The sequence below is a fragment of the Salmo salar genome, chromosome 06 (assembly GCF_965601325.2).
Source record: "Salmo salar chromosome 06, fSalSal1, whole genome shotgun sequence".
Lineage (NCBI taxonomy): Eukaryota > Metazoa > Chordata > Actinopteri > Salmoniformes > Salmonidae > Salmo > Salmo salar.
In genome coordinates this window covers 39,906,025-39,925,503 of record NC_138296.1, presented here as the reverse complement: position 1 = coordinate 39,925,503, position 19,479 = coordinate 39,906,025, and the positions used below count along the sequence as shown (strand labels likewise).

The window sequence follows — 19,479 nt, the reverse complement described above, 5'->3', positions numbered from 1 at the left end:
AAAAAGTTTTGCCTGGTTTTATTGAAGTGTTGCCAGTCTTACCATAAACCTTCATTACACTGTTAAAATACAGTAGTAACGCACCAATATCCTCTAAAAGCTGAAGGAACAGAAGGAGTCCAGATTGGTCTGAGACACACTTTTGTTTTTTGCTCTAAACCTTATAAAAACTGTCACATATTGAGACCTGCATGCAATAAATCAATTGTGTTGGTAAGAAAAATAATATAAGTACTTTCTTACAAAACAATTTAAATCACAACAATAAAACAAAGAGCTCTTTCACAACAACTGCTCTTCCCCGTCATAAAACTATTCATAATCACAATGAAATTTTTGTCCGTATGGCTAGGTTACTGGGTTTGATTAGAGGCCCACAAACATCAACCCTTAACTTGTCTCATCTTTGTTGAGCACAGTCATTGATAGTTTAAGGAGTGGTTATGAATGTTCATAAGGAAGGGTTCTGGTCTGCGGCGTGGGCCTTTTACTAACGATCTATCAGGAAGGCCTCAACAGTACTCTTTTGTTGTTTCTATACACAAACATGACTAGCAGAGAAGAGAAGGGGGCTTGTCCACTGCAGAGTGGCTCACGCCTTCTGCTCTCTCTATCCTCCTATCTCTCCTCACTAGGATATTAACTCGGTCTCTCCAACCTTCTGCTCTCTCTATCCTCCTATCTCTCCTCACTAGGATATTAACTCTGTCTCTCCAACCTTCTGCTCTCTCTATCCTCCTATCTCTCCTCACTAGGATATTAACTCGGTCTCTCCAACCTTCTGCTCTCTCTATCCTCCTATCTCTCCTCACTAGGATATTAACTCTGTCTCTCCAACCTTCTGCTTTCTCTATCCTCCTATCTCTACTCACTAGGATATTAACTCTGTCTCTTCAACCTTCTGCTCTCTCTATCCTCCTATCTCTACTCACTAGGATATTAACTCTGTCTCTCCAACCTTCTGCTCTCTCTATCCTCCTATCTCTACTCACTAGGATATTAACTCTGTCTCTTCAACCTTCTGCTCTCTCTATCCTCCTATCTCTACTCACTAGGATATTAACTCTGTCTCTTCAACCTTCTGCTCTCTCTATCCTCCTATCTCTCCTCACTAGGATATTAACTCTGTCTCTCCAACCTTCTGCTCTCTCTATCCTCCTGTCTCTCCTCACCAGGATATTAACTCTGTCTCTCCAACCTTCTGCTCAATTGGAGCTCTTCCCCATCCTCTTTTGCAACATGCGCAGCAGCCCCAGACTGGCAGTGAATAGACTGTCATGCTTGAATAGCAGCTTATAAAAGGTGTCCAGGGGTAGACGACCGGTAGGGTCTGCGTGCTTCAGGGCAGTCATGGGCATGTACACCCGGTTGGTCTGGTGGCGAAACGGAGGCTCCTTCGCTGTGATCAGTTGAAGTGTTTGCTGCAAGAGAGTAGAGTAGAGCGATTAGTATATTCTGTTCAACATTTAGCCACCAAAGGATGAGATGTTGACACTGCATACCAAATAATACTAGGATAGTAGTCACAAAATATAAGATAGTGACATAACAGAGTGTTACCTCTGCTATTTCCTCGGGTGTCTGTGCGAGAGAGTTGAACACCTTCCTAGAGCAGGGCAGGTAGATCTCACGGAAGATCCTAGCAGTCTCCTCGTCTGCCCCCGCGAGGTCCATCTTCTCAGCGTCATCGTACACCTTCCTCTCAAACTCTGTCCCCACCGGACCTTCCTCAGAGTGGAAGGACAGATGGACAGAGCAGGGAGAGGGACAGATGGACAGAGCAGGGAGAAGGACAGAGCAGGGAGAGGGACAGATGAACAGAGCAGGGAGAAACCCGGCAGGGAGAAGGACAGATGGACAGAGCAGGGAGAAGGACAGATGGACAGAGCAGGGAGAAGGACAGAGCAGGGAGAAAGACAGATGGACTGAGCAGGGAGAAGGACAGAGCAGGGAGAGGGACAGATGGACAGAGCAGGGAGAAGGACAGCAGGGAGAAGGACAGATGGACAGAGCAGGGAGAAGGACAGATGGACAGAGCAGGGAGAAGGACAGAGCAGGGAGAAACCCGGCAGGGAGAAGGACAGATGGACAGAGCAGGGAGAAGGACAGATGGACAGAGCAGGGAGAAGGACAGAGCAGGGAGAAAGACAGATGGACTGAGCAGGGAGAAGGACAGAGCAAGGAGAGGGACAGATGGACAGAGCAGGGAGAAGGACAGCAGGGAGAAGGACAGATGGACAGAGCAGGGAGAAGGACAGAGCAGGGAGAGGGACAGATGGACAGAGCAGGGAGAAGGACAGCAGGGAGAAGGACAGATGGACAGAGCAGGGAGAAGGACAGAGCAGGGAGAAGGACAGATGGACTGAGCAGGGAGAAGGACAGAGCAGGGAGAAGGACAGCAGGGAGAAGGACAGATGAACAGAGCAGAGAGAAGGACAGAGCAGGGAGAAGGACAGATAGACAGAGCAGGGAGAAGGACAGATGGACAGAGCAGGGAGAAGGACAGAGCAGGGAGAAGGACAGATGGACAGAGCAGGGAGAAGGACAGAGCAGGGAGAAGGACAGATGGACAGAGCAGGGAGAAGGACAGAGCAGGGAGAAGGACAGATGGACAGAGCAGGGAGAAGGACAGAGCAGGGAGAAGGACAGATGGACTGAGCAGGGAGAAGGACAGAGCAGGGAGAGGGACAGATGGACAGAGCAGGGAGAAGGACAGATGGACAGAGCAGGGAGAAGGACAGAGCAGGGAGAGGGACAGATAAACAGAGCAGGGAGAAGGACAGCAGGGAGAGGGACAGATGGACAGAGCATGGAGAAGGACAGAGCAGGGAGAGGGACAGATGGACAGAGCAGGGAGAAGGACAGAGCAGGGAGAGGGACAGATGGACAGAGCAGGGAGAAGGACAGAGCAGGGAGAGGGACAGATGGACAGAGCAGGGAGAAGGACAGAGCAGGGAGAGGGACAGATGGACAGAGCAGGGAGAAGGACAGAGCAGGGAGAGGGACAGATGGACAGAGCAGGGAGAAGGACAGATGGACAGAGCAGGGAGAAGGACAGAGCAGGGAGAGGGACAGATGGACAGAGCAGGGAGAAGGACAGAGCAGGGAGAGGGACAGATGGACAAAGCAGGGAGAGATAAAGGACCACTGTTTAACTGAGGGGATCCTCCTGCTTGCAAGGGCATGTACAATCCGCTATTCCCTATCTCAGGCTAATCATCTACATGAAAACATTACCTGCGGGTTCACTGTCGTGGCATTAGGGCAAAGTCTTATTACTGCCGAGTGTTGGTTTAGCTACTGCTGCATGACTCATGTGAAGGGATGTGGATGGATCTCCTTTAATGTAGACTCACTTCACACTGAACTTCATGGCTTGTACTGCTAGACTCTCACAGAACCCCTCCACAGCAAACTTTGAAGCAGAGTAGACATCATTGAAGAGTAGCCCTACCAATACAAATACAATCCATTCATTTGTTTTAATGTACGATTCTACAGGGATAAGTTTAGGAAGTAAACATCTTATTTACTTCTGAAGCTGCATTTATGTACTGACTACTCACCCTGAATGCCCATGATGCTGCTCATCACCACAATATGTCCGCTTCGACGTCGCTTCATATCTGGCAGGACCTCCTTCACCAGCAGCACCAAGCCAAAGAAGTTGGTGTCGAAGAGCCCCTGCCCGTCAGACACACTATGGCACTCCAACGGCCCAATCATGTCTACACCTGCGTTACTCACTGAGGGTGACAGATAACGCCATGTCACACCCTGTTCCCTCATTATGGATGACAACGTGTTATCACTCATGGTGTACTGTGTACACTACAAGTCAGTTTATATTGGAGTGTGGTTCAAGTTTTTATCATGCCGCGTGCACTAGTACAGTGAAATGCCAAAAATGCAGTAAATGCCAACAATGCGGTAATCAATATCAGAAGTACTTTAAAACCTGTTAGGGCTAGGGGGCAGCATTGACACGGCTGGATAAAAAACATACCCGATTTAATCTGGTTACCACTCCTACTCAGTAACTAGAATATGCATATACTTATTACATATGGATAGAAAACACCCTAAATTTTCTAAAACTGTTTGAATGGTGTCTGTGAGTATAACAGAACTCAAATGGCAGGTCAAAACCTGAGAGATTCCTTTACAGGAAGTGGCCTGTCTGACCATTTCTGGAACTTCTTTGCCATCTCTATCATTTACTAAGGATCTCTGCTCTAACGTGACACTTCCCACGTCGTCCATAGGCTCTCATAGCCCGGGAAAAAACAGAATGTCGTCATTCCAGCCCCAGGCTGAAACACATTATCGCCTTTCTCAAGTGGCCCATCAAGAGACACTAGCTTATGCGCGTGACCCCGACCGCCCCCGCCTTTGGGATTTTTTCCTCTGTTTGCCGAAAAGGAGATTCCCTGTCGGAATTTTACCGCTTTTCTACGAGAAAAATGACGTAAAAATTGATTTTAAACAGCGGTTGACATGCTTCGACGTACGGCAATTGAATACTTTGAATTTTATTGTCAGGAATTGCGCCAAGCGCGCGACACTTCTTTACTATTTCGGATAGTGTCTGGAACGCACGAACAAAACGCCGCTATTCGGATATAACGATGGATTATTTTGGACCAAACCAACATTTGTTATTGAAGTAGACGTCCTGGGTGTGCATTCTGACGAAGACAACAAAAGGTAATGACATTTTTATAATAGTAAATATGATTATGGTGAGTGCTAAACTTGCCGGGTGTCTAAATAGCGAGCCCGTGATGCCTGGGCTATATACTTAGAATATTGCAAAATGTGCTTTCACCAAAAAGCTATTTTAAAATCGGACATATCGAGTGCATAGAGGAGGTCTGTATCTATAATTCTTAAAATAATTGTTATGCTTTTTGTGAACGTTTATCGTGAGTAATTTAGTAAAATGTTAGCGAATTCCCCGTAAGTTTGCGGGGGGTATGCTAGTTCTGAACGTCACATGCTAATGTAAAAAGCTGGTTTTTGATATAAATATGAACTTGATTGAACAAAACATGCATGTATTGTATAACATAATGTCCTAGGGTTGTCATCTGATGAAGATCATCAAAGGTGAGTGCTGCATTTAGCTGTCTTCTGGGTTTTGGTGACATTATATGCTGGCTTGAAAAATGGGTGTCTGATTATTTCTGGCTTGGTACTCTGCTGACATAATCTAATGTTTTGCTTTCGTTGTAAAGCCTTTTTGAAATCGGACAGTGTGGTTAGATTAACGAGAGTCTTATCTTTAAATGGCTGTAAAATAGTCATATGTTTGAGAAATTGAAGTAATAGGATTTTGAAGATTTTGAAAATCGCGCCACAGGCTGGCAGTGGATGTTACGTAGGTGGGACGAATTCGTCCCGCCGGTCACATAGAGGATAACATTAAAAGAAAAAGTCAAGTAGAACAAAAATGCACAAAAAATAGAAATAAGAAGAACACAAAAAAGTAAGTAGGCTGTATACAGGGTCAGTTCCAGGGTCAGTAGGCTATATACAGGGTCAGTTCCAGGGTCAGTAGACTGTATACAGGGTAAGTTCCAGGGTCAGTAGACTGTATACAGGGTCAGTTCCAGGGTCAGTAGACTGTATACAGGGTAAGTTCCAGGGTCAGTAGGCTGTATACAGGGTCAGTTCCAGGGTCAGTAGACTGTATACAGGGTCAGTTCCAGGGTCAGTAGGCTGTATACAGGGTAAGTTCCAGGGTCAGTAGGCTGTATACAGGGTCAGTTCCAGGGTCAGTAGACTGTATACAGGGTCAGTTCCAGGGTCAGTAGACTGTATACAGGGTAAGTTCCAGGGTCAGTAGGCTGTATACAGGGTCAGTTCCAGGGTCAGTAGACTGTATACAGGGTCAGTTCCAGGGTCAGTAGACTGTATACAGGGTCAGTTCCAGGGTCAGTAGGCTGTATACAGGGTCAGTTCCAGGGTCAGTAGGCTGTATACAGGGTCAGTTCCAGGGTCAGTAGGCTATATACAGGGTCAGTTCCAGGGTCAGTAGGCTGTATACAGGGTCAGTTCCAGGGTCAGTAGGCTGTATACAGGGTCAGTTCCAGGGTCAGTAGGCTGTATACAGGGTCAGTTCCAGGGTCAGTAGGCTGTATACAGGGTCAGTTCCAGGGTAAGTAGGCTGTATACAGGGTCAGTTCCAGGGTCAGTAGGTTGTAATAAGGGTAAGTTCCAGGGTCAGTAGGCTGTATACAGGGTCAGTTCCAGGGTCAGTAGGCTATATACAGGGTTAGTTCCAGGGTCAGTAGGCTGTATACAGGGTCAGTTCCAGGGTCAGTAGGCTGTATACACGGTCAGTTCCAGGGTCAGTAGGCTGTATACAGGGTCTGTTCCAGGGTCAGTAGGCTGTATACAGGGTCAGTTCCAGGGTCAGTAGGTTGTATACAGGGTCAGTTCCAGGGTCAGTAGGCTGTATACAGGGTCAGTTCCAGGGTCAGTAGGCTGTATACAGGGTCAGTTCCAGGGTCAGTAGGCTGTATACAGGGTCAGTTCCAGGGTCAGTAGGCTGTATACAGGGTCAGTTCCAGGGTCAGTAGGCTATATACAGGGTCAGTTCCAGGGTCAGTAGGCTGTATACAGGGTCAGTTCCAGGGTCAGTAGGCTGTATACAGGGTCAGTTCCAGGGTCAGTAGGCTGTATACAGGGTCAGTTCCAGGGTCAGTAGGCTGTATACAGGGTCAGTTCCAGGGTCAGTAGGCTGTATACAGGGTCAGTTCCAGGGTCAGTAGACTGTATACAGGGTCAGTTCCAGGGTCAGTAGACTGTATACAGGGTCAGTTCCAGGGTCAGTAGACTGTATACAGGGTCAGTTCCAGGGTCAGTAGGTTGTATACAGGGTCAGTTCCAGGGTCAGTATGCTGTATACAGGGTCAGTAGGCTATATACAGGGTCAGTTCCAGGGTCAGTAGGCTGTATACAGGGTCAGTTCCAGGGTCAGTAGGCTGTATACAGGGTAAGTTCCAGGGTCAGTAGGCTATATACAGGGTCAGTTCCAGGGTCAGTAGGCTGTATACAGGGTCAGTTCCAGGGTCAGTAGGCTGTATACAGGGTCAGTTCCAGGGTCAGTAGGCTGTATACAGGGTAAATTCCAGGGTCAGTAGGCTATATACAGGGTCAGTTCCAGGGTCAGTAGGCTGTATACAGGGTCAGTTCCAGGGTCAGTAGGCTGGAAACAGGGTACGTTCCAGGGTCAGTAGGCTGTATACAGGGTAAGTTCCAGGGTCAGTAGGCTGTATACAGGGTCAGTTCCAGGGTCAGTAGGCTGTATACAGGGTCAGTTCCAGGGTCAGTAGGTTGTATACAGGGTAAGTTCCAGGGTCAGTAGGCTGTATACAGGGTCAGTTCCAGGGTCAGTAGGCTGGAAACAGGGTCAGTTCCAGGGTCAGTAGGCTGTATACAGGGTCAGTTCCAGGGTCAGTAGGCTGTATACAGGGTCAGTAGGCTGTTTACAGGGTCAGTTCCAGGGTCAGTAGGCTGTATACAGGGTCAGTTCCAGGGTCAGTAGGCTGTATACAGGGTCAGTTCCTGGCTCAGTGCCAAAACCATATTTACAAATTGCAGGGATATTGGAGTGGTAGGGTTAGATATGTATAGGGGTAAGGTGACTAGAGGTAAGGTATCAGGACATTTGATAAACAGAGTAGCAGCAGCATATATGATTATTGCATGTGAGTGTGTGTGCGTGTAGAGTCAGTATGAATGTGTGTGTGTTATGTGCATGTAGAGTCAGTATGAATGTGTGTGTTATGTGCGTGTAGAGTCAGTATGAATGTGTGTGTGTTATGTGCGTGTAGAGTCAGTATGAATGTGTGTGTGTTTATGTGCGTGTAGAGTCAGTATGAATGTGTGTGTGTTATGTGCGTGTAGAGTCAGTATGAATGTGTGTGTGTTTATGTGCGTGTAGAGTCAGTATGAATGTGTGTTATGTGCGTGCGAGCGCACATGAGCGGAAGCCTAATATTGACCGAGTACATCCACCCGTTGGTCTTGCAGGCTGTCCACACACTCTCTGATGGAGTCTTCACAGCAGGCATCCAGCTGTCTGATCTCCAGGGATCTGTTCAGGGTGTCCCCAGCCACTCTCTCCAGGCGTTCCCGCTTCTCTAGGTCCCTCATGGTGGCAACCACTGCCTCACACAGACACACTGCAACTTAACAACCCTTGCATTGCATCTCAACTGATGGGGTTGAGCGTGTCAAACTGTCAATTTCATTTATGAAAACCACAATGTTTTACAATTAAGGGTTCAGTGCCTCTCTGACCTTTGAATCCCTTCTCCTTGGCCAGTCGTACAGCCACAGCCACCCAGATCCCAGAGGAACAGCCTGTCACCAGCACCCTCCTGGTCCCCATCGATACCTCACAGCAGCTACAGTTGCTCCTGATTGAAACTGTGTTCTCTGCAACTCTCCCAGAGTCCTTTGCAGTTGGAATGCATGGACCTTAGTGACCAGTCAACCTTGCGGTCACGGCCAGTGTGTGAAGCAGGTGCCTTGATCAAAGATCAGAAGGCTAATCCTATGTGTCTATCCTGGGAACGCATTGGCTCCATAGACGGTTTGGCTATTTAGCAACAAAACCGAAACGTGCGCAACTATGGGGCAAAACTGACGTGGTTGGCTTTTGTTGACAACATGTAAACTATATTTCGTTTACAATATTTGTTGAAAACATAAATCAATTTGCAGTTGTCTCTCAAATACATCGTTACAGTTGGTGGTTAGCTAGCTAGCGAATTTTAGCCCTATTAGCATTGACATGAAATCAATCAAAACACCTCAAAACAAGAGATGGTATAAAGAACAAGATGAAAAGAGCCACTTCCGATTCCCCACATGGCAGTTTCTTGTCAGTTTTGCTAGCAATCTGGCCATCCAGAATCACAACAACACGCAACATGGAAGCGCGCACATCGTTTTCGTGACGTTGTCAGCTAACCCATCTATGCTGTACAGCCTTACCGAAGTGGGGTCGCTGCTTGCCCCACTTCATTCAAATGTCAGTAGCCTGCTGATTACTTAATTTCACTCTAAAGGGTCAAGTTCATTATATAGATGGCTGTGTGGATTTCAGTAACAAAGCCTCCCCTCAGGCCCCTAAATTAATTTCAATCACTTAAGTATTTTTGCTGGGCTTTACAAATGCAAATTATTTAATGACAACGGTCTGCAACTCTTTACAAATCTAAATACATTTCTAATATAAATATTTAACTACATAGCATACACACATGCTACCCATGATGAAACATTACATCATATTATAAACTGGGTGGTTCGAGCCCTGAACGCTGATTGGCTGACAGCCGTGGTATATAAGACATATACCATGGGTATGACAAAACATTTGTTTTTACCTCTCTAATTATGTTCGTAACCAGATTGTAATAACAATAAGGCACCTCGGGGGTTGTGGTATATTGCCAATTTATCACTGCTAATGGACGTGTCCAGGCACTCCGTGTTGCGTCGCAAGTAATAAGAACAGCCATATACCACACCCCCTCTAGCCTTATTGCTTAATTATAATGTAATAGTGAAAGTTATGCAAGTTCTGGTCAGCCTAAAAGGCTGCAACACAAAGTTGAAGAAGTTGCCAGCTGCGTTGCTTACAATGACTAAAAAAAAAGGTTGCTTGGTGCTGCTATCTGAAGTGCCCCATGTGCCGGTTAACACGACACCAATCCCGAGTTTGACAATAGCCAGTGAAAAATCAGAGCGCCAAATTCAAAACCACAAATCTAATTATTTCAATTTCTCAAACATAGGACTATTTTACACCATTTTATAGATACACTTCTCCTGAATCGAACCACGTTGTCCGATTTCAAAAAGGCTTCACATCGAAAGCAAAACATTAGATTATGTTAGGAGAGTACATAGACACAAATAACCACACAGCCATTTTCCAAGCAACTAGATGCATCACAAATACCCACAACACAGCTAAATGAAGCACTAACCTTTGACAATCTTCATCAGATGACACTCCTAGGACATCATGTTACACAATACATGCATTTTTTGTTCGATAAAGTTCATATTTATATCTAAAAACAGCATTTTACATTGGCGCGTGACATTCAGAAAATATTATCCCTCAAATACTGCCGGTGAATCAGCACAACAATTTACAAAAATACTCGTCATAAACGTTGATAAAATATCAAACTGTCATTCAAAGAATTATAGATGAACATCTCCTTTATGCAAACGCTGTGAAAGATTTCAAAAAAGCTTCATGAGGAAAGCACACTTTGCAATAATCTGAGTACTGCGCTCAGGAAAATACACTAGGCAATACAGATACCCGCCATTTTGGAGTCATCTAAAATCATAAATAGCATTAGAAATATTCACTTACCTTTCACGATCTTCATCAGAAGGCACTTCCAGGAATCCCAGGTCCACAATAAATGATGTTTTGTTCGATAAACTCCATAATTTATGACCAAATAGCTCCTTGTTGTTAGCGCGTTCAGTTAGCTACTCCAAATGTAGGAAGCGGCGGAAAATGTCACGACGAAAAGTAAAAAAAAGTTATATTTACGTTCATTCAAACATGTCAAACGTTGTATAGCATCAATCTTTAGGGACTTTATCACTTAGAACTTCAATAATATTACAACCGGACGATTCCATTGTCTTGAAAAACGTTTTGGAACACAGCTACCTCTCACGTGAATGCGCGCCAATGAACTGAAGTCCTTCCCTGAGTCACCAACTTCCCCACCTTCTTGTTCGCTCTCTGTTCATCATAGAAGCCTCAAACAACTTTCTAAAGACTGTTGACATCTAGTGGAAGCCTTAGGAAGTGCAAAATGAATCCTGAGTCACTGTGTGTTCGATAGGCAATGACTTGGAAAGATTCCACGCATCAGATTTCCACTTCCTGGTAGGATTTTTCCTCAGGTTTTTGCCTGCCATATGAGTTCTGTTATACTCACAGACATCATTCAAACAGTTTTAGAAACTTCAGAGTGTTTTCTATCCAAATCTACTAATAATATGCATATCCTAGCTTCTGAGTTTGAGTAGGAGGCAGTTTAATATGGGCATGTATTTCATCCGAAAGTGACAATACTGCCCCCTATGCGATTGGTGTCGTAATTAATACAGCTACAGCAGGCTATAGTTACAGCCGTTATAAATGGCTATAGTCTAGCGGTATACTAACCTGTAGTGTGGGAAATAGCGCGCAGTTGCGACGGTGCAGGTATATGTCCCACGTATATGTGTAATCTAATACAGATATATCTAGGTAAAGATTGCCAATTTAGAGCAACGTCTAAACATGTAGGTTATTCTAACCAACACTAAAGCAAAGTGAACAGTCACATAACAACGACCGAGCAGCGGCTAGCCCGATGACCTAACTGGGTCATGTCATTTTGCAAACTGTGGCTGCTCTACTGGGAGTTGTAGTTCTTTGTCGGCAATTTACATTAGGTTTTAAATCGTTGGTTTAGGAGAAGGGGCTGGTGATTCCGTGATTCAGTTCGCTTAGATGTGACAGAGTGGAGGGGACGGGTGGGGTGGGGGTTGTGCTACATTCGTTAAAGAGGGGATGGCATACAGAGTATTGGAGATACAGGAATTGGAATGTGTAGGAGGAATAGAAATACAGTTGAAGTAGGAAGTTTACATACACTTTGGTTGGAGTCATTAAAACTCGTTTTTTAACTACTCCACAATTTTTTTTTAACAAACTATAGTTTTGGAAGTCGCTTAGGACATCTACTTTATGCATGAGACAAGTAATTTTTCCAACAATTGTTTACAGACAGATTATTTCACTTTCACAATTCCAGTGGATCAGAAGTTTACATACACTAAGTTGACTGTGCTTTTAAACAGCTTGGAAAATTCCAGAAAAATTATGTCATGGCTTTAGAAGCTTCTGATAGACTAATTGACATCATTTGAGTCAATTGGAGGTGTACCTGTGGATATATTTCAAGGCCTACCTTCAAACTTAGTGCCTCTTTGCTTGACATCATGGGAAAATCAAAAGAAATCAGCCAAGACTTCAGAAAAATTGTAGACCTCCACAAGTCTGGTTCATCCTTGGGAGCAATTTCCAAATGCCTGAAGGTACCACTTTCATCTGTACAATCAATAGTACGCAAGTATAAACACCATGGGACCACGCTGCCGTCATACCGCTCAGGAAGGAGACGCGTTCTGTCTCTTAGAGATGAACGTACTTTGGTGCAAAAGTGCAGATCAATCCCAGAACAACAGCAATGGACCTTGTGGAGATGCTGGAGGAAACAGGTACAAAAGTATCTATATCCACAGTAAAACGAGTCCTATATTGATATAACCTGAAAGGCCACTCAGCAAGGAAGAAGCCACTGCTCCAAAAACGGCATAAAAAAGCCAGACTACGGTTTGCAACTGCACATGGGGACAAAGATCGTACTTTTTGGAGAAATGTCCTCTGGTCTGATGAAACAAAAATAGAACTGTTTGGCCATAATGACCATCGTTATGTTTCGAGGAAAAAGGGGGAGGCTTGCAAGCCGAAGATCGCCATCCCAACCGTGAAGCACGGGGGTGGCAGCATCATGTTGTGGGGTGCTTTGCTGCAGGAGGGACTGGTGCACTTCACAAAATAGATGGCATCATGTGGAAGGAAAATGAAAAGGATATATTGAAGCAACATCTCAAGACATCAGTCAAGAAGTTAAAGCTTGGTCGCAAATGGATCTTCCAAATGGACAATGACCCCAAGCATACTTCCAAAGTTGTGGCAAATGGCTTAAGGAAAATAAAGTCAAGGTATTGGAGTGGCCATCACAAAGCCATAGAAAATGTGTGGGCAGAACTGAAAAAGTGTGTGTGAGCAAGGAGGCCTACAAACCTGATTCAGTTACACCAGCTCTGTCAGTAGTAATGGGCCAAAATTCACCCAATTTATTGTGGGAAGCTTGTGGAAGGCTACCCAAAACGTTTGACCAAAGTTAAACCATTTAAAGGCAATGCTACCAAATACTAATTGAGTGTGTGTAAACTTCTGACCCACTGGGAATGTGATGAAAGAAATACAATTTGAAATAAATCATTCTCTCTACTATTATTCGGACATTTCACATTCTTAAAATAAAGTGGTGATCCTTACTGACCTAAGACAGGGAATTTTTACTAGGATTAAATGTCAGGAATTGTGAAAAACTGAGTATAAATGTATTTGGCTAAGGTGTATGTAAACTTCCGACTTCAACTGTATGTAGGAATAGGGGTAACGTAATAGTTAACTTCTATAACCCCTGCAAACCTCTCTTGTTAGCAAAGTTAAAGGGATTGATAGGATGTGTAGGGGTAGAAAGCTAATACGGTGTGATTTTTATACTCTTAATGAAGACCACAATGGGAGTACAGTTGAATAATGTATGGATATCAGGGGATTAGTGTGTGTTAATGATGGGAGGGGGATGAGAATCAATGTGGTGAGTGGTAGAGAGTCATGCTCTGACTTGGCATTGGTATCTGCAGCGGTGGCAGGGAGGTGTGTATGAATGGGAAGTGATGAGGAGTGATCATTTTCCAGTTAGATGTAAGGTGTGTGCTTGTGTGCTCGTGTGTGTGTGTGTGTGTGTGTGTGCGTCGTGTGTGTGTGTGTGTGTGTGTGTGTGTGTGTGTGTGTGTGTGTGTGTGTGTGTGTGTGTGTGTGTGTGTGTGTGTGTGTGTGTATGTGTATGTGTAGTGTGTGTGTGTGTGTGTATGTGTGTGTGTGTGTGTGTGTGTGTGTGTGTGTGTGTGTGCTGGAAACGGTGTTGGAGGGCCAGTAGGAGGCACCCTTTCCTCTGGTCTAAAAAAATATCCCAATGCCCCAGGGCCATTGTCCTGTGTAGGGTGCTGTCTTTCGGATGGGATGTTAAACGGGTGTCCTGACTCTCTGTGGTGACTAAAAGATCCCATGGCACTTATCGTAAGAGTAGGGGTGTTAACGCTGGTGTATTGGCTAAATTCCCAATCTGGCCATCATGGTCACCTAATCATCCCCAGTTTACAATTCATCCCCCTCCTCTCCCTTGTAACTATTCCCCAGGTTGTTGCTGTAAATGAGATTGTATTCTCAGTCAACTTACTGGGTAAAATAAAAAAAGAACATAAGGTGGTGCTTTGAGAAAGCTAACTGGAAGATATTAGTACCTGTGTGAGCGTGTGGGACAAAAGTGATCAATGGAGGGGTCTGTGAAGGAGTGCACCGAGGCAGTAATGTCTGTAATTATATCAGCTGCCGATGTGACTGTTCCAGTGTGTATCATGAAGTATCAAAGGAAGAAAGCGATGGCCAGAAGAATGATTAAGACAGTGAAAGGGGAGGCATGGTGTGAATTTTGCTCCACTATTGGTTTAGGGGCCAAAATTGGTGAGGGTTAGATTTTTTTTTTTAAATGATTGGGAAGGGTTAAACTGCTGAAATTCCAGTGTTGGTAGAAGGAAACGTCACAGCTGTATCAAGTGAAGAAAAGGCAAATGTCCTAGGAGGTGTTTGCAGCGGTTCATAGATGTGAGCACCTGTATGATGAGAGTAAGAGGAGACGTAGGGAAAAGTTAAAGGAGCATGGAAATGTCTTAGAGAGAAAAGGAGAGTCAGGAGAAGCTATGGATGTTTGAGATGCCAAGGGTGTTGGGAGGGCTGCGGGCAGACTGCTCCTGAAGATAGGGTGTGTTATGTGATGTTTAAGCATGCACCAGACAGTGTGTTGGAAGCAGTGTTGGGGTTGTATAATAAGGTGTGGAGGACTGGGACATCTGTATAACTGGATCATGGACTTCCTGTTCGATTGAGTCATACGGGTGAGGGTGGGGTCTGAATTGTCAATGTGGTTTGAAGTGGACAATGGTAATCCTCAGAGAAGTGTGGTTAGTCCGGTGTTGTTCACCCTAATGATAGATTACATATTTAAGGAGCTGAGACAGGGAGTGGGTGTGGCCTTGTATGCCGATGATTGGGCTGTGTGGAAGAGAGGTGGGAATGTGAAATATGTGATGAGGAAGTTGCAAGAAGTTGCGGGAGTAGTGGAAGATTGTTCTCTAACATGAGGGTTTAGAATGTCTGTGGCCAAGCCCTGGTTTATGGTGTATTCTAGGAGGAAGGCTAAAAACGTAAGACTGAAAATATATGGTCAGGATATAGGTACACTCTTGGAAAAAAGGGTTCCAAAAGGGTTATTCGGCTGTTCCCATAGGATAACCCTTTTTGGTTCCAGGTAGAAATATTTTGGGTGCCATGTAGAACCCTCTGTGTATTGGGTTCTATAGTGCATTTGGAAAGTATTCAGACCCCTTGACTTTTTCCACATTTTGTTACGTTACAGCCTTATTCTAAAATTGATTATATTGTTTTTTTCCCACTCAACAATCTACACACAATACTCCATAATGAAAAAGTGGAAACAGGTTTTTAGAAGTAATTGCAAATTTAAAAAACAGAAATAACTTATTTACATAAGTATTCAGACCCTTTGCCATGAGACTCGAAATTGAGCTCAGGTGCATCCTGTTTCCATTGATCATCCTTGAGATGTTTCTACAACTTGATTGGAGTCCACCTGTGGTAAATTCAATTGATTGGACACGATATTGAAAGGCACACACCTGTCTATATAAGGTCCCACAGTTGAAAGTGCATGTCAGAGCAAAAACCATCAATGAGGTTGAAGGAAATGTCCATAGAGCTCTGAGACAGGATTGTGTCGAGGCACAGATCTGGGGAAGGGTACCAAAATGTCTGCAGCATTGAAGGTCCCCAAGAACACAGTGGCATCCATCATTCTTAAATGGAAGAAGTTTGGAATCACTAAAACTCTTCCTAGAGCTGGCCACCCGACAAACTGAGCAATCGGGGGAGAAGGGCCTTGGTCAGGGAGGTGATTAAGAAACTGATGGTCACTCTGACAGAGCTCCAGATTTCTTCTGTGGAGATCGGGAGAACCTTCCAGAAGGACAACCATCTCTGCAGCACTCCACCAATCAGACCTTTATGGTAGTGGCCAGACGGAAGCCACTCCTCAGTAAAAGGCGCATGACAGCCCGCTTGGAGTTTGCCAAAAGGCCTCTAAAAGACTCTCAGACCATGAGAAACAAGATTCTCTGGTCTGATGAAACCAAGATTGAGCACTTTGTCCTGAATACGAAGCATCACGTCTGGAAGAAACCTGGTACCATCCCTACGGTGAAGCATGGTGGTGGTGGCAGCATCATGCTGTGGGATGTTTTTCAGCGGCAGGGACTAGGAGACTAGTCAGGATCGAAGGGAAAGATGATTGGAGCAAAGTACAGAGAGATCCTTGATGAAAATCTGCTCCAGAGTGCTCAGGACCTCAGAGACTGGGGAGAAGGTTCACCTTCTAACAGGATAACGACCCTAAGCACACACCCAAGACAATGCAGGAGTGGCTTCGGGTCAAGTCTCTGAATGTCCTTGAGTGGCACAGCCAGATCCAGGGGAGAGAGGGAGAGGGGGGAGAGAGGGAGAGGGCCGGCCATTGCATTGGGGAACGTTCCTCCATGGCTGTTTCCTAAACCAAGTGTAGATGTGGACATGATTGAGGGCAGGAGAGAATTGGGTGACGTGAGACGGTGTGTAGAGTTTTTAATGATATATGCAGATAGTTCAAAGGATCCAGTCAGTGGTAGGGAGGGGGCAGGGGTGTATATCCCAGATTTCAATGTTAGTGTATGTGAGCGGTTAACTGATTATGTATCAGTGTATGCGGCCAAGTTGATGACCATGATTATAGGTTTGAGATGGGTGGAGGAGGTGAAACCACTCAGAGTGGTGATCTGCTCTGATTCGGCTGCAGTGTTGGGCAGTGTGAAGATGGGCAGGTCGGATAGGTTAGACTTGTTTAGTGGAGATGATGGTGCTGTTAATGGGATTGGAGAGGATGGGAGTGGTGGTGAGCTTTAGCTGGGTTCCCGCCCATGTGGGTGTGGAGGGTAATGAGAAGGCCGATGTGGTGGCTAAGAGTGCTGTGAGGAGAGAGAGGGGTAGATATTCAGGTCCCGCTAGGCCATAGGGAAGTCAAGTCCTTGATCCAGGCAAAAGCGTTCGATCTTTGGCAAAGGCAGTGGGATGCTAGTTTTAAGGGGAGGAAAATGGTTTACGTGCACCGGTCAGTAAATAAAGAAGTGGGGAGTATGGGATGTAGGAGAAAGGAAGCTGTGTAGAGTAGACTACGGTTTGGGCACACAGGTTTGAATGCCACGTTGTGGATGATAGGGAGACATGAAACAGGACTGTGTGATGAGTGTTTAGTGGACGAAACAGTGGATCATGTGTTGATATTTTGTGAACTGTATGACGTACAGTACCAGTCAAAAGTTTGGACACACCTACTCATTCCAGGGTTTTTCTTACATTGTAGAATAATAGACATCAAAACTATGAAATAACACTTATGGAATCATGTAGTAACCAAAAAAGTGTTAAATTCTAAATAAATCACAGACAGTGTCACCAGCAAAGCACCCCCACACCATCACGCCACCTCCTCCATGGTTCACGATGGAAACCACACATGCAGAGATCATCCGTTCACCTACTCTGCATCTCAGAAAGACACGGCGGTTGTAACCAAAAATCTCACATTTGGGCTCATCAGACCAAAGGACAGATTTCCACTGGTCTAATGTCCATTGCTCGTGTTTCTTGGCCCAAGCAAGTCTCTTCTTATTATTGGTGTCCTTTAGTAGTGGTTTCTTTGCAGCAAATCAACCATGAAGGTCTGATTCATGCCGTTTCCTCTGAACAGTTGATGTTGAGATGTGTCTGTTACTTGAACTCTGTGAAGCATTTATTTTGGCTGCAATTTCTGAGGCTGGTAACTCTAATGAACTTATCCTCTACAGCAGAGGTAACTCTGGGTCTTCCTTTCCTGTGGCGGTCCACATGAGAGCCAGTTTCATCATAGCGCTTGACGGTTTTTGCAACTGCACTTGAAGAAACTTTTCCAGATTGACTGACATTCATGTCTTAAAGTAATGATGAACTGTCATTTCTCTTTGCTTATTTGAGTTGTTCTTGCCATAGTATGGACTTGGTGTTTTACCAAATAGTATACCACCCTTATCTTGCAAAACACAACTGATTGGCTCAAACACATTAAGAAGGAAAGACATTTTACAAATGAACTTTTAACAAGGCACACCTTTTAATTAAAATGCATTCCAGTTGACTACATCATGAAGCTGGTTGAGAGAATGCCAAGTGTGCAAAGCTGTCATCAAGGCAAAGGGTGGCTACTTTGAAGAATATAAAATATATTTTGATTTGTTTAACACTGTTTTGGTTACTACATGATTCCATGTGTGTTATTTAATAGTTTTGATGTCTCCACTATTATTCTACAATGTAGAAAATAGTAAAAAAAATAAAGAAAAACCCTTGACTGAGTAGGTTTGTCTAAACTTTTGACTGGTAATGTAGATAGGGAGAGAGTGTGAAACTGTTAGAGAGGCTGGACGGGGTTGGAGTTTGGGTGGTGTAGTGTAGTGGGGGGAGTAAATGGGAGGGAAGTGATATTTCACTTTCTTAGACGAACAGGACTAATGAAGATAATGACATTTTGGTAGGCTGTGACTGGCCTTACACTCCAGTACAGTAGGTGGTGGTGTATGCACCTTAAAAGTTGGATGCGATCCGCCAATCCAATCCCAAAGAAGAAGAAGCAGAGGGGGCTGGTTGGAACAGTTCACTTGAAAGGGGTTCTGAAGAGGAATCATGGAACAAGAACAGGAATATTGGGACAGGGACACAGAAATGTGGATTTCTGAGGAGGAATGGAGGTGGAAAAAGAGGAAGAGGTGGTTGAAGAGAATGAGGAAAGCAGAAGTTGGATTTGAATCTGAGGAAGGCAATAAAAATGATGGGGTGTTGAAGATGATTGGTGTCAAACAGAGTGAGCCATGAGCCAGACTGAGTTCTAGAGGAGAAATTTAAGTGAATGAGAGTGAGTTAAGTGAGGTGGAAGGTGTGGTGAAGAGCTTGACATTGTTGAACATGATAAAAATAATCTACTGTAGTTAAATAGGAGTGACATTTTTGGAGAAAGTGGACCCTTGCCATTTGGCAGATCCATTTGTGGTTTCAGGATGGGTGGGAAAGGAGTTGGGTGCAGTAGAATCCGTGAAGGTAACCTGAAGTGGACTTTTTCTTTTTGTTTATGTTTCTTCTGACCAGAGGGAGCAGGCGCTCCGTGTCACGCAACTTGGGTCAAGATCTGTTTCGTGCTTTGCTCTTCAGAACAGGGCACCATTGAAAGGAGTGATTTCTGAGATAGCGTTAAGTGTGGCGGTGGGGCAATTGAAGTTGAAGATTCCTGCTGTTTGTGAAGCCCGCCGTTTGGTGCGACACAGACCTGGTGGGGAGCGTGGTGAAACAGAGGAGTCACTGTCAGTCCTTTTGAGTTTTGAGTC

General features: G+C 44.8%; 2 protein-coding genes across 2 annotated transcripts; both read right to left on the bottom strand.

Moving 5' to 3' along the window:
* Nucleotides 1–2: 2 nt before the first annotated feature.
* On the bottom strand, nt 3–3,185 carry LOC145850298 (uncharacterized). The gene is made up of 3 exons (XM_082976149.1): nt 3,146–3,185; nt 1,561–2,654; nt 3–1,421 (listed from the first exon to the last, which is right to left on the bottom strand). The coding sequence occupies exons 1-3, from the start codon at nt 3,183–3,185 to the stop codon at nt 1,206–1,208; spliced, it is 1,350 nt and encodes a 449-aa protein (XP_082832275.1). The 3' UTR covers nt 3–1,205.
* LOC106607200 (retinol dehydrogenase 8) lies at nt 2,560–9,048 on the bottom strand. The gene is made up of 5 exons (XM_082976575.1): nt 8,311–9,048; nt 8,013–8,174; nt 3,567–3,746; nt 3,238–3,450; nt 2,560–2,654 (listed from the first exon to the last, which is right to left on the bottom strand). The coding sequence occupies exons 1-4, from the start codon at nt 8,399–8,401 to the stop codon at nt 3,353–3,355; spliced, it is 531 nt and encodes a 176-aa protein (XP_082832701.1). The 5' UTR covers nt 8,402–9,048; the 3' UTR covers nt 2,560–2,654; nt 3,238–3,352.
* Between the last annotated feature and the right edge of the window lie 10,431 nt (nt 9,049–19,479).